This window comes from Nerophis ophidion, linkage group LG06 (assembly GCF_033978795.1).
Source record: "Nerophis ophidion isolate RoL-2023_Sa linkage group LG06, RoL_Noph_v1.0, whole genome shotgun sequence".
NCBI lineage: Eukaryota > Metazoa > Chordata > Actinopteri > Syngnathiformes > Syngnathidae > Nerophis > Nerophis ophidion.
In genome coordinates this window covers 1,746,157-1,762,125 of record NC_084616.1, presented here as the reverse complement: position 1 = coordinate 1,762,125, position 15,969 = coordinate 1,746,157, and the positions used below count along the sequence as shown (strand labels likewise).

At 38.5% G+C, this 15,969-nt stretch overlaps 1 protein-coding gene across 1 annotated transcript; it reads right to left on the bottom strand.

Annotated features, from left to right (window-relative positions):
- Positions 1–7,074: 7,074 nt before the first annotated feature.
- nppal (natriuretic peptide A-like) lies at positions 7,075–13,201 on the bottom strand. Its single transcript, XM_061902195.1, has 3 exons — positions 13,116–13,201; positions 12,753–13,058; positions 7,075–7,212 (listed from the first exon to the last, which is right to left on the bottom strand). The coding sequence occupies exons 1-2, from the start codon at positions 13,197–13,199 to the stop codon at positions 12,771–12,773; spliced, it is 372 nt and encodes a 123-aa protein (XP_061758179.1). The 5' UTR covers positions 13,200–13,201; the 3' UTR covers positions 7,075–7,212; positions 12,753–12,770.
- Positions 13,202–15,969: the final 2,768 nt, after the last annotated feature.

Here is a 15,969-nt window from a genome sequence, read left to right as displayed (position 1 = left end):
GTGTGGATGCTGGAGCTCAAAGGGCCGCACTCTGCTCCTTTATATCCTCCAGGACTATGCCAGGAATGCATTCCTGACACCTGCTGCTGATAACGCCGGCCCTCGGAAACGACTCCTTTTAAAGAGTTGGCCCTCAGACCTTCACATGACTTAGAGACGTCTGCCATCAAACACGCCGCGCTACGGGAAGCCTAGACCGCCACGTCATGTGTGTGTGATGTCACTCCATGAAGGAATGTGTGTGTGATGTCACTACATGAAGGAATGTGTGTGTGGTGTCACTAAATGAAGGAATGTGTGTGTGATGTCACTACATGAAGGAATGTGTGTGTGATGTCACTACATGAAGGAATGTGTGTGTGGTGTCACTACATGAAGGAATGTGTGTGTGGTGTCACTACATGAAGGAATGTGTGTGTGGTGTCACTACATGAAGGAATGTGTGTGTGATGTCACTACATGAAGGAATGTGTGTGTGGTGTCACTACATGAAGGAATGTGTGTGTGTGATGTCACTACATGAAGGAATGTGTGTGTGGTGTCACTACATGAAGGAATGTGTGTGTGATGTCACTACATGAAGGAATGTGTGTGTGATGTCACTACATGAAGGAATGTGTGTGTGATGTCACTACATGAAGGAATGTGTGTGTGGTGTCACTAAATGAAGGAATGTGTGTGTGATGTCACTACATGAAGGAATGTGTGTGTGGTGTCACTACATGAAGGAATGTGTGTGTGATGTCACTACATGAAGGAATGTGTGTGTGATGTCACTACATGAAGGAATGTGTGTGTGGTGTCACTACATGAAGGAATGTGTGTGTGGTGTCACTACATGAAGGAATGTGTGTGTGATGTCACTACATGAAGGAATGTGTGTGTGATGTCACTACATGAAGGAATGTGTGTGTGATGTCACTACATGAAGGAATGTGTGTGTGATGTCACTACATGAAGGAATGTGTGTGTGATGTCACTACATGAAGGAATGTGTGTGTGTGATGTCACTACATGAAGGAATGTGTGTGTGATGTCACTACATGAAGGAATGTGTGTGTGATGTCACTAAATGAAGGAATGTGTGTGTGATGTCACTAAATGAAGGAATGTGTGTGTGATGTCACTACATGAAGGAGTGTGTGTGTGATGTCACTACATGAAGGAATGTGTGTGTGGTGTCACTACATGAAGGAATGTGTGTGTGATGTCACTACATGAAGGAATGTGTGTGTGGTGTCACTACATGAAGGAATGTGTGTGTGATGTCACTAAATGAAGGAATGTGTGTGATGTCACTAAATGAAGGAATGTGTGTGTGATGTCACTAAATGAAGGAATGTGTGTGTGATGTCACTAAATGAAGGAATGTGTGTGTGTGGTGTCACTACATGAAGGAATGTGTGTGTGTGGTGTCACTCCATGAAGGAATGTGTGTGTGATGTCACTACATGAAGGAATGTGTGTGTGATGTCACTACATGAAGGAATGTGTGTGTGATGTCACTACATGAAGGAATGTGTGTGTGATGTCACTACATGAAGGAATGTGTGTGTGTGATGTCACTACATGAAGGAATGTGTGTGTGATGTCACTACATGAAGGAATGTGTGTGTGATGTCACTAAATGAAGGAATGTGTGTGTGATGTCACTAAATGAAGGAATGTGTGTGTGATGTCACTACATGAAGGAGTGTGTGTGTGATGTCACTACATGAAGGAATGTGTGTGTGGTGTCACTACATGAAGGAATGTGTGTGTGTGGTGTCACTCCATGAAGGAATGTGTGTGTGATGTCACTACATGAAGGAATGTGTGTGTGATGTCACTACATGAAGGAATGTGTGTGTGATGTCACTACATGAAGGAATGTGTGTGTGGTGTCATTACATGAAGGAATGTGTGTGTGATGTCACTAAATGAAGGAATGTGTGTGTGATGTCACTACATGAAGGAATGTGTGTGTGATGTCACTACATGAAGGAATGTGTGTGTGACGTCACTACATGAAGGAATGTGTGTGTGATGTCACTACATGAAGGAATGTGTGTGTGTGATGTCACTCCATGAAGGAATGTGTGTGTGATGTCACTACATGAAGGAATGTGTGTGTGGTGTCACTACATGAAGGAATGTGTGTGTGATGTCACTACATGAAGGAATGTGTGTGTGATGTCACTACATGAAGGAATGTGTGTGTGATGTCACTACATGAAGGAATGTGTGTGTGATGTCACTACATGAAGGAATGTGTGTGTGATGTCACTACATGAAGGAATGTGTGTGTGTGATGTCACTACATGAAGGAATGTGTGTGTGATGTCACTACATGAAGGAATGTGTGTGTGATGTCACTACATGAAGGAATGTGTGTGTGATGTCACTACATGAAGGAATGTGTGTGTGATGTCACTCCATGAAGGAATGTGTGTGTGGTGTCACTACATGAAGGAATGTGTGTGTGATGTCACTAAATGAAGGAATGTGTGTGTGTGATGTCACTACATGAAGGAATGTGTGTGTGATGTCACTAAATGAAGGAATGTGTGTGTGATGTCACTAAATGAAGGAATGTGTGTGTGATGTCACTAAATGAAGGAATGTGTGTGTGTGGTGTCACTACATGAAGGAATGTGTGTGTGATGTCACTAAATGAAGGAATGTGTGTGTGATGTCACTACATGAAGGAATGTGTGTGTGATGTCACTACATGAAGGAATGTGTGTGTGATGTCACTACATGAAGGAATGTGTGTGTGATGTCACTACATGAAGGAATGTGTGTGTGATGTCACTACATGAAGGAATGTGTGTGTGATGTCACTACATGAAGGAATGTGTGTGTGTGATGTCACTACATGAAGGAATGTGTGTGTGATGTCACTACATGAAGGAATGTGTGTGTGATGTCACTACATGAAGGAATGTGTGTGTGATGTCACTAAATGAAGGAATGTGTGTGTGATGTCACTACATGAAGGAGTGTGTGTGTGATGTCACTACATGAAGGAATGTGTGTGTGGTGTCACTACATGAAGGAATGTGTGTGTGTGGTGTCACTCCATGAAGGAATGTGTGTGTGATGTCACTACATGAAGGAATGTGTGTGTGATGTCACTACATGAAGGAATGTGTGTGTGATGTCACTACATGAAGGAATGTGTGTGTGATGTCACTAAATGAAGGAATGTGTGTGTGATGTCACTACATGAAGGAATGTGTGTGTGATGTCACTACATGAAGGAATGTGTGTGTGATGTCACTACATGAAGGAATGTGTGTGTGATGTCACTACATGAAGGAATGTGTGTGTGATGTCACTACATGAAGGAATGTGTGTGTGATGTCACTACATGAAGGAATGTGTGTGTGATGTCACTCCATGAGTTGCTGAATGCCAGATGGTTAGTGGTGTGTGTCTATCATAATTTGCATAAAGACACACCCTTATTTTCCCAACATGCATAGCTAAACACCTGTAGGAAGTAATCCAAGCGAAGAAAAGATTGGTGAATACTTAAAAACTTTGCAAGTAGGCCTAAGAAGAAGATTTGCTGTAAAGAATGGTTGCTGAATGTGTTTCTTCATCAAACAGGTGAAGGCAACACGGGGTGGAGCGCCTCACTTCCGGTTGTTAAGACGTCACTTCCGGCATGGAACTCCACATCCAGCCGTCTTTCTCAGAGAGCCAGTAAGTCCAACATGTACTATGAAATGTTTTTATTCATCGTTAGTCCGACACCAACGCCTTTGTACAACTTTAAATCGGGCTGTGACGTTTGTAACGGGGAAAGACGGCCATGAAAATAGGGAGCAGCGTTCATGTTAGCATGGATGCTAACTCGCGCGCTAGCTTGCTTGTCTAGGATTGATTGAAACTTTTAGTAGTAGATTGCACAGTACAGTACATATTATTAGTAGATTGCACAGTACAGTACATATTATTAGTAGATTGCACAGTACAGTACATATTATTAGTAGATTGCACAGTACAGTACATATTATTAGTAGATTGCACAGTACAGTACATATTATTAGTAGATTGCACAGTACAGTACATATTATTAGTAGATTGCACAGCACAGTACATATTATTAGTAGATTGCACAGTACAGTACATATTATTAGTAGATTGCACAGTACAGTACATATTATTAGTAGATTGCACAGTACAGTACATATTATTAGTAGATTGCACAGTACAGTACATATTATTAGTAGATTGCACAGTACAGTACATATTATTAGTAGATTGCACAGTACAGTACATATTATTAGTAGATTGCACAGTACAGTACATATTATTAGTAGATTGCACAGTACAGTACATATTATTAGTAGATTGCACAGTACAGTACATATTATTAGTAGATTGCACAGTACAGTACATATTATTAGTAGATTGCACAGTACAGTACATATTATTAGTAGATTGCACAGTACAGTACATATTATTAGTAGATTGCACAGTACAGTACATATTATTAGTAGATTGCACAGTACAGTACATATTATTAGTAGATTGCACAGTACAGTACATATTATTAGTAGATTGCACAGTACAGTACATATTATTAGTAGATTGCACAGTACAGTACATATTATTAGTAGATTGCACAGTACAGTACATATTATTAGTAGATTGCACAGTACAGTACATATTCCCTACATTTGACCACTAAATGCTAAGACCCCAATAAGTTTTACAACGTTTATCAATTACTTAATAAATTACCAAGTCGAGGTAATCTACCTCATATATACATACACACACATATCATATATATACATATGTATATATACATATACATACATAGATTTATATATACAGTATATAATTTATATTTATTTATTTTGCCATTTTTGTTGTCATGTTAAAGGTGTTTTAATGAATATACATGCATGTTTAACATATAGATTCCTATCTTTTATGAAGACAAGAATATAAGTTGGTGTATTACCTGATTCTGATGACTTGCATTGATTGGAATCAGACAGTAAAGTGCTGATAACGTCCAGGTTTTCAAATGGAGGTGAAAAAAAGTTCCTCTTTTCCATCTAATACCACATGAAAGTCGTTGGTTTTTGGCATCTTATTTGTCCAGCTTCCATATTCGTTTTTATACACTTTACAAGAAATACATTGGTGGCAAACTCCGTTTCTTGCTAGCTTGTTTGCGCTGGCTTTGGGAGACTCTTATTTTGTTAGCGCAGGCGCGTTGAAGCGGCGCTTTTATTGTGAAGACAGGAACTGTGCGATCAGTCTTTAGGCTTTTGACGGGAAGTACGGTTGAAATAAAAAGTGTCTTTTTTCCTTTACACTTTTGATTGATTGATTGAAACTTTTATTAGTAGATTGCACAGTACAGTACATATTCCGTACAATTGAGCACTAAATGCTAACACCCCAATAGGTTTTTCAACTTGTTTAAGTTGGGTCATGTGACCGCCTGGCTCTGTTTGATTGGTCCAACGTCACTAGTGACTGCATGTGATTGGTGAAACTCAGGCATGCGTAGATCTTACTTTGAAAAACCAAAACAAACATTAACAGATAGATTAAAAAAAAGTAGCGAGTAGCGAGCTGAATATAGATAAATGGAGCGGAGTAAAAGTAGCGTTTCTTCTCTATAAATAAACTCAAGTAAAAGTAAAAGTATGTTGCATAAAAACTACTCGTAGAAGTACAATTTATCCCAAAAGTTACTCAAGTAAATGTAACGGAGTAAATGTAGCACGTTACTACCCACCTCTGATCAATTCATGGTAACACATAAACATGTTATAAGTAGACACAGCATTGGTTGCTGTGACGCGAGAAATTGGGCCGCCATCTTGAAGTGGTGATGAGGAGCCGGCGATCAGCCTAAACTGACAGTTGACAGCATAGACGTGTTGTAAGGGGAGGCAGCATGGAGCGCTACTGCCTACTGGCACTGACGAGACACGGGGCAGCCATCTTGGAGTGGTGATCAGCACCACTCAGTGCTATTCATTTGGCAGGAGCAAGGAACTGTCAGCGCCTTTCATTCATCTTACTTCACTGAATACCACTCATTTTCACCTGTTTTTTTGTCATACATTTAGCTATGATAAAGGACACATGTTTTATTATTCATTAATATTTCTTATACCGAATTTCCTTGAATTGCCGCCGGGGCGCTAATTAATTTAAAACCTCTTCTCACTCCTGCGCTTGCACAAGGCATGCGGTAAAAGTAAGCATGCGCTAATTATTTCAAAACCTCTTCTCACTCCTGCGCTTACCAAAGGCATGCGGTAAAAGTAAGCATGCGCTAATTATTTTAAAACCTCTTCTCACTCCGGCATTTACAAAAGTAAAAATTTGAGTGTGATGTAAGCTTGGACCTTAACTCCTACTGAATAGCTCTTAATCTTCTTCCCTTTATACGATTTCAAATTACCGGTATTGAAATCAGCCTCCTCCATTTTGAAAACGATGACAGGGGAAGTGTCACTCGTGAGGTCACGACTTTGACCCGGCGGTAATACTAATAAGCATGCGCTAATTATTTTGCGAAGCGAGTTTGACCCGTCAGTAATTCAAGGTAGGCGCATATCAATGCAAAGTGTCAAGACAGAATAAACTCTGCTGCTGCAGCAACAACAGAGATACAGTCTATAAGATGTATAGATATCTCATGTATTCATACATTGTTTATGTAGCATCTATATATAACCCAATCATATTGTTTCGGGGATTATATTCCCAGTTTTGATCTGGGACGTCTGGTCACTTGTAACATATAAGAATATTCTATTACTGTTACGCAAAATATGAATAATAAAACATGTGTCCTTTATCATAGCTACATGTATGAGAGAAAAAGGGGTGAAAATGAGTGGTATTCAGTGAGGTAAGATGAAGGAAATGCGCTGACCGTTCATTGCTCCTGACAAATGTATTGCACTGATTGGAGCGGATCACCACTCCAAGATGGCGGCCCCGCGTCTCGTCTCGTCAGTGCCAGTAGGCAGTGGCGCTCCATGCTGCCTCCCCTTACAACATGTCTATGGAGGAAAAGATGACAGATCACTTGTATGTAAAATGCTTTACTCCAAAACTATTTAATACAAGGCAAGTGTTTTGTTAGCAGCATAATAATTCAAACATAAACAACAAGTTATGAAAGGGAAAATGTACAATAAAAACAATGTTGATACTTTGCTGACGGGTCTTGATGGTGTTAGCCTGTTGAAGAGAAAAAAAGGAACATTTCAGTGTTATTGCTTTATGAATGGCATCATGTCATTGTGTGTATTCTCGGGTTGTCAGAAGTATCGACACTTGCATACCAATAAATACACAAATGCCTGCTTTTTGCCTGTCTTGTCAGTACTGAAAACTGAAAACCACACTTTTTCTCAGACGAGTAGCATCAAATCGCGCCAGCGCAGAACAAAACAAAAGCTCCAGTGTTTCCATGTATACATGATAATGGATGTGCAGCTTAGGGCTGTCCAAAGTGCGGCCCCGGGGGCCGATTTCAACCCTCAGCTCTTTTTTTATTGGCCCTCGGCAGACCGTAAGAATGACATGAACTCATTATTATTGTTTTAATGCCATTAAATCCAATCATTGACACTTTCAATTTGGATTAATCACAAGTATTGCTGGTAGTCAAGAGTGATGGCTCAAATGCAGAGAATAATTTCTCCACAACTAGTGTGTGTGTGACAATCATTGCTACTTTAACTTTAGTATAACTCGCTTGCATGATTTCAATTAACTTGAACCTTTTAAATTAGGTTAAAAAAGACTCCATACTTGTTCTCAGATGTGATTTTATTGTTAGAATGATTAGAAATGAAAGGAGCTGGATAAATTGTGTGATTAATATACGCGGCTTATGCAATATTTTTGTACAGTGAAGTGAATTATATTCATATAGCGCTTTTCTCTAGTGACTCCAAGCGCTTTACATAGTGGAAGCCAATATGTAAGTTCCATTTAAAGCAGTGTGGGTGGCACTGGGGGCAGCTGGGTAAAGTGTCTTGCCCAAGGACACAACGACAGGGACTAGGCAGTAGCGGGTATCGAACCTGGAACCCTCATGTTGCTGGCACACTGAGCTATGCCGCCCCCACATGTGAGTAATGGCATGAGTTAACACGTTATTTTGACAGCCCTCGTGATTAGATTCTGCTCATTTCCTTTGTCACCTATAACACCAAGCTAATGTGGATGTTTTGTACAGCTAGCTTAGCATATTGTCATGTACATTGGTTTGCTTTTAATGTACAAAATATATCAAAGTGGCCCCCGCATCCTTCCATTTTACTGAATGCGGCCCTTGCACATTGCAGCTTGCTTTGCCAGAGAATAAGACGTAGCAGCAATGATCTTTGAAGCTATATTTAGCGAGCAGAGCTGTGTATTAAAAATGAAAGAGTTTGTATACATTGAATGCTAACATCAATTATGAATGCTAACACATTTTTGTTAAATAAAATTGTCAGCATAATTTGAAATTCCCGCGCCCGGGAATCATTTATAGTGATCTAACCCCAAATTCCAAGCCTTAATGCTGAGTGCCAAGCAGGGGGGTAATGGCTCCCATTTTTATAGTCTTTGGTGTGACTTGGCCGGGATTTGAACTCACGACCTACCGATTTCAGGGCGGATACTCTAACCACTAGGCCACTGTATGTACGTAAAATTATGGAGATATATATATATATATATACATATATATATATATATACACAAAAACAAAATTTTTTGACTTTATTTTAATATTAAAAAAAAATCAAAGTGTGATTTCTTCTTTTTTCTTTTTTTAAAATTGTAGCGTTAAACTGTTTTGATGATGGTTAATATGGAAAGATGTACAAACATATATTTTTATGGAAATATTATTAACATTAAACCTACATCAGGCCTTCAGGCCTGTCTGACTACTCGCTGTTGTTTTGGGTCCATTTTCAGTGGTACTTCCTGTTTGCTTCATTACTGTCTCCCACACCTGTCAGAGACAGTAATGAAGCTGATGTCATACTTGCCAACCCTCCCGATTATCCCGGGAGACTCCCGAATTTCAGTGCCCCTCCCGAAAATCTCATGGGGCAACCATTCTCCCGAATTTCTCTCGATTTTTACCCGGACAGCACTATTAGGTTTAACATCCTCTACAACAGTGGTTCTCAACCTTTTTTCAGTGATGTACCCCCTGTGAACATTCTTTTAATTCTAGTACCCCCTAATCACAGCAAATCATTTTTGGTTGGAAAAAAGAGAAAAAGAAGTAAAATACAGCACTATGTCATCAGTTTCTGATTTATTAAATTGTACAACAGTGCAAAATATTGCTCATTTGTTGTGGTCTTTCTTGAACTATTTGGGAAGAAATATATAAAAAATAACTAAAAACTTGTTGAAAAATAAACAGGTGATTCAATTCTAAATGCAGATTTCTCCACATAGAAGTAATCATCAACTTAAAGTGCCCTCTTTGGGGATTGTAATAGAGATCCATCTGGATTCATCAACTTACTTCTAAACATTTCTTTACAAAATAAATCTTTAATATCAATATTTGTGAAACAAATCTAGCTGTCAACACTGAATATTGCATTGTTGCATTTCTTTTCACACTTTATGAACTTACATTCATATTTTGCTGAATTGTTATTCAATAAATATATTTCTAAATGATTTTTGCAGTGTTGCTATTTTTAGAATATTTATTTAAAATCTCACATACCCCTTGGCATACTTTCAAGTACCCCCAGGAGTACGCGTACCCCCATTTGAGAACAACTGCTCTAGATAGATAGATAGATATTACTTTATGGATTCTAAAACCTGTCGTCACGTCTGCTTTTCCTCCATACCAACAGCGTGCCAGCTCAGCCACACAATATATGAAGTTTTAACAAACACAAAAGTGAATACAAGGCATACTTGATCAACAGCCATACAGGTCACACTGAGGGTAGCCGTATAAACAACTTTACCACTATAACAAATATGCGCCTCACTGTATAGCTACACCAAAAAAGAATGACAAACACATTTAGGGAGAACCTCCACACCGTAACACAACATAAACACAACAGAACAAATACCCAGAAACCCTTGCAGCACTAACTCTTACGGGACGGCACAATATGTACCCTCGCCTCAAACCTGCCCTCCCACCCCAACCCCCCCACCACCTCAACTTTACATATCCCAACTGGGGGATCAATAAAGTTAATATTTTTCTTATTTTAATTTGAATAATACAACTAAAGTATTTAATAATACTTTTTTTTAATGATTTGTTATTATGAACTGGTACTTTATTATTTGATTTATATTATTTCTGACAGTGATAAGTAACACAAAGGAATATGTTATTTTATGATTGTTGGGAACATGCATAATATTTTATTTATAATCACGAAACTGATTATTATTATTATTATTATTATTATTATTATTATTATCCCTGGTACAAGTCAACCCTCATCACTGTGGTAAGAAAACACATCTTAGAGAAACTCTTCTGCGGTTTGGCAACATGAGAGTTTTCACCAGCAGAACTCTCCTCTTTTTTATGGCACACGGGAGAAATGTAACAAACCAAAAAAGACAACAAAAACCACAAAGTAAAACAAAGAGACATAACGTGATAATAAAAGGCTGAAATGTTGATACTTTTAATGAATAAAACCACAAATATTTGTCTTTAAATATATGTTTTATTCTTTTTAGAACGCAAACTAGTTGATGGTTGTTGCTTATTAACATATTTATAAGCACAGTATTGTTAGGGTTGATATACTCGGAGGTTATATATATACATATATATATATATATATATATATATATATATATATATATATTTTACTGCTGTATTAAAAAAAAATGTATACAGGTAAAACTCCAAAAATGTGAACATGGAATATGGTTAGGTTTGTTTATAGCAGCAATTGAGTTTCCAGGGTGAAAGTAGTATCTGCCATAGGGTCATAACATGCACTTCAAGATCTTTCAAACCTCCTTTTCATGTCATTTTTCAGCTTATGAAAACCTTGAGTTGAAAATGTCCAAAAAGTAAACCATGATCATCAGAATGATAACAAATCGGAGCTTGACATACTTTGTATGTAATGAGTTCATGTCACATGTTAGTTTTTACATTTAAGTTGAATTTCCTGACATAAATGGACATTTACCCAACATCTTCTTTTTGGACTCTGACCTGTAGTTACCTGTACGCAGCTGATACTGATAATTCAATGATTTTGTTGCACACTGATCTTAACCCAGCAGGCACACGACATTGAAACAACGTTGATCATACGTACACGTCCTTTACAAGTGACTGTGAAACAACGTTGCAAAATACTTGTTTGTAATTGAGACAACGTTGATGTCTAACGTTGGATCCGCGTTAGACATCAACATCAGAATTCGACATTGATTAAATGTTGTCAAAAAGCATGTTGTTTTAATGTTGTATTTGTGTTGTAGGATATTGGTCGGGAAATGAGCAAATATCAAAGTCACACCCTGACATTGAATAAACGTCAAAAAACATGTTCTTTCAATGTTGTATTTGTGCTGTAGAATACTGGTTGGGGATTGACCACATTTCAATGGTGAAATGAATGTTACAACCCAACATTGATTGAACGTTGTCAAAAAGTATGTTGTTTCAACATTGTATTTGTGTTGTGGAATATTGGCTGAAAAATTACCAAAATTCAACATCAATACCAGACACTGAATAAGCGTTATCAAAAAGCATGTTGTTTCAATGTTGTATTTCAATCAATCAATCAATGTTTACTTATATAGCCCTAAATCACTAGTGTCTCAAAGGGCTGCACAAACCACCACGACATCCTCGGTAGGAAAACTCACACCCAGTGGGACATTGGTATTTGTGTTGTGGTTTAGTTTTTTGTAGAATATTGGTTGGGAAATAACCAAAATTCAACGTCACAACCTGACATTGAATAAATGTTGTTGAAAAGCATGTTTCAATGTTGTATTTGTGTTGTGGAATATAGGTTGAAAAATTACCATAATTCAACGTCAAATCAACATCAGAACCTGACATTGAATAAGCGTTGTCAAAAAGCATGTTGTTTCAACGTTGTATTTGTGTTGTGGAATATTGGCTGAAAAATTACCAACGTTCAACATCAAAACCAGACATTGAATAAGCGTTATCAAAAAGCATGTTGTTTCAATGTTGTATTTGTGTTGTGGTTTAGTTTTTTGTAGAATATTGGTTGGGAAATAACAAAAATTCAACGTCACAACCTGACATTAAATAAACGTCGTCAAAAAGCGTGTTGTTTCAATGTTGTATTTGTGTTGTAAAATTTAGTTTGGGAAATAACCAAAATTCAACGGTCAAATGGTCAGAGCTTGACATTGTTTAAAGGTTGTCAAAAGCATGTTGTTATTTCTGAGTTGATCGACATCAGGACCTCATTTAAAGAAGTTGTCAATGATGTTTCAATGTCTTGTGCCTGCTGGGAAATACTTGACACTTGTGAAGACTTCTCAAGCAAGCAGTGACTCTAAAAGGTGTTGGTATGGAGAATGGTGGTGATTCATTGGTATCGGTACCGAAGTTCTGGTATCCTGACAAGCTAGCTGCCAGATACAGACATCCATTAATCCATTTTCTACCGCTTGTCCCTTTTGAGGTGCGGGAGTCTATCTCAGCTGCATGACTTATATATAATGTAAGTTTTTTTGAAATGATTGCTTATCCCCTAATGGTTTACCTTTTTCTCTCCTCCCCCTCAGCATCCCAGCCCGCTGAAAGATCCGATCCTGTCCAAGCGGACGCCAAAGCAGCTCCTCAGCCCGCCTTTCTTGTAGCGGCCCCAGGAGCCTTTGGAGGTCCGGAAGAGGTCTTTGAAGAGGCGGGAGAAGACGTCGGTCTTAGCCTCCAGTGCCGAGTTGCCAGGGTCCGAGAAGTCCCCCGGACGCCAGTTTGGATCTCCCCGCTCCGACTTCTCCGCGTCCGGCGTCTCCTCCGAGGAGCCATGAGGTATGCCGTTCATCTCCTCCAAAATCCGCTTCAAGTTCTGACAGGGGAAAGAAAAGAGTGGTCCGGACTGTGTGGATGATGAGGAAGAACTCACCTGTAAGTCGGACTGAGGTTTGCCTCGGCCATAATTGAGGAGCAGAAGCAGATGGAAGCAACAGAGAGACAGAGTCAGCTTCATCATCTTCTTCTTCTTCTTGTGCTTCTCAGCATGGCCAGCTGGAGCCTTTATAGCGAGACCTGACCACGTCACCGGGCCTGGAAACTTAGCCTGGCGTGACTAATGTCCTCGCGTGTGGGGTGAGTGTGAAATTGAGGGCTGAGGCGTCTTCTCATTCGGAGGACATCTGTGGAGGAAGAACCGTCTGACCTACGACCTCTTCAAGCAGTAGTTTGGACCCCGTGTTTTTACAGTCCGGGTTCATGTCAATGAAGGCCAAGTACCTCCACTTTAGAGCTTAAAGGGGAACTGCTTATGTGGGACAAGCGCACCTTTTTAGGCATTCTAACTCGTAAATAAATGCTAGCAAAAGTCAGCCCACAAGGAGGGTAACGATAGTCGTGGAGTTGGGCGATATGGCTGAAAACTGAAAGTTCTTTATTTTTATTATATTTTTATGACCTATGGCAGTGTTTTAGTGTGCCGTGAGATACAGTGTGGTGTTTTGGGGAAGATGATCTAGTTTCACCTATTTGGGTTAAAAATGTTTTTTGCAAAGCAGTAATTATAGTCTGCAAAGGATGTGTTGTTGTTGAGGTTCTGTACTGTCTGAAGATCGGCAGACTTACCACGTTATTCTCTTCCATATCAGTAGGTGGCAGCAGGTAGCTAATTGCTTTGTCGATGTCGGAAACAGCGGGAGGCAGTGTTTAGGTAAAAAGGGGTCTAATGCTTAAACCAAAAATAAACAAAAGATAAGTGCCCCTAAGAAAAGGCATTGAAGCTTAGGGAAGATTATGCTGAACCAAATAAAAACTAAACTGGCTTACAAAGTAAACAAAAACAGAATGCTGGACGACAGCAAAGACTTACTTTGGAGCAAAGATGGCGTCCACAAAGTACATCTGAACATGACATGACAATCAACAATGTCCCCACAAAGAAGGATAAAACACCTGAAGTATTCTTGATTGCTAAAACAAAGTAGATGTGGGAAATATTGCTCAAAGGAAGACATGAAAACTGCTACAGGAAAATATCAAAGAAAGAGAAAAAGCCACCACAATAGGAGTGCAAGACAAGAAGTAAAACACTACACACAGGAAAAGAGCAAAAAAGTGAAAATAAGTCAGGGTGTGATGTGACAGGTGGTGACAGTACATCTACTTTGAGACAAGACCTATATTGATACAGTACACCTACTTTGAGACAAGACCTATATTGATACAGTACATCTACTTTGAGACAAGACCTATATTGATACAGTACATCTACTTTGAGACAAGACCTATATTGATACAGTACATCTACTTTGAGACAAGACCTATATTGATACAGTACATCTACTTTGAGACAAGACCTATATTGATACAGTACATCTACTTTGAGACAAGACCTATATTGATACAGTACACCTACTTTGAGACAAGACCTATATTGATACAGTACATCTACTTTGAGACAAGACCTATATTGATACAGTACATCTACTTTGAGACAAGACCTATATTGATACAGTACATCTACTTTGAGACAAGACCTATATTGATACAGTACACCTACTTTGAGACAAGACCTATATTGATACAGTACATCTACTTTGAGACAAGACCTATATTGATACAGTACATCTACTTTGAGACAAGACTCATATTGATACAGTACATCTACTTTGAGACAAGACCTATATTGATACAGTACATCTACTTTGAGACAAGACCTATATTGATACAGTACATCTACTTTGAGACAAGACCTATATTGATACAGTACACCTACTTTGAGACAAGACCTATATTGATACAGTACATCTACTTTGAGACAAGACCTATATTGATACAGTACATCTACTTTGAGACAAGACTCATATTGATACAGTACATCTACTTTGAGACAAGACCTATATTGATACAGTACATCTACTTTGAGACAAGACCTATATTGATACAGTACATCTACTTTGAGACAAGACCTATATTGATACAGTACATCTACTTTGAGACAAGACCTATATTGATACAGTACACCTACTTTGAGACAAGACCTATATTGATACAATACATCTACTTTGAGACAAGACCTATATTGATACAGTACACCTACTTTGAGACAAGACCTATATTGATACAGTACATCTACTTTGAGACAAGACCTATATTGATACAGTACATCTACTTTGAGACAAGACCTATATTGATACAGTACATCTACTTTGAGACAAGACCTATATTGATACAGTACATCTACTTTGAGACAAGACCTATATTGATACAGTACATCTACTTTGAGACAAGACTCATATTGATACAGTACATCTACTTTGAGACAAGACCTATATTGATACAGTACATCTACTTTGAGACAAGACCTATATTGATACAGTACACCTACTTTGAGACAAGACCTATATTGATACAGTACACCTACTTTGAGACAAGACCTATATTGATACAGTACACCTACTTTGAGACAAGACCTATATTGATACAGTACATCTACTTTGAGACAAGACCTATATTGATACAGTACATCTACTTTGAGACAAGACTCATATTGATACAGTACATCTACTTTGAGACAAGACCTATATTGATACAGTACATCTACTTTGAGACAAGACCTATATTGATACAGTACATCTACTTTGAGACAAGACCTATATTGATACAGTACATCTACTTTGAGACAAGACCTATATTGATACAGTACACCTACTTTAAGACAAGACCTATATTGATACAGTACATCTACTTTGAGCCAAGACCTATATTGATACAGTACATCTACTTTG

Bases quoted from the DNA above. Each gene is read 5' to 3' on its own strand.
- nppal (XM_061902195.1), bottom strand. From the start codon at position 13,199: ATGAAGCTGACTCTGTCTCTCTGTTGCTTCCATCTGCTTCTGCTCCTC. The intron at 13,059-13,115 runs GTGAGTTCTTCC...TTCCCCTGTCAG, and splicing joins AACCTCAGTCCGACTTACAG to AACTTGAAGCGGATTTTGGA.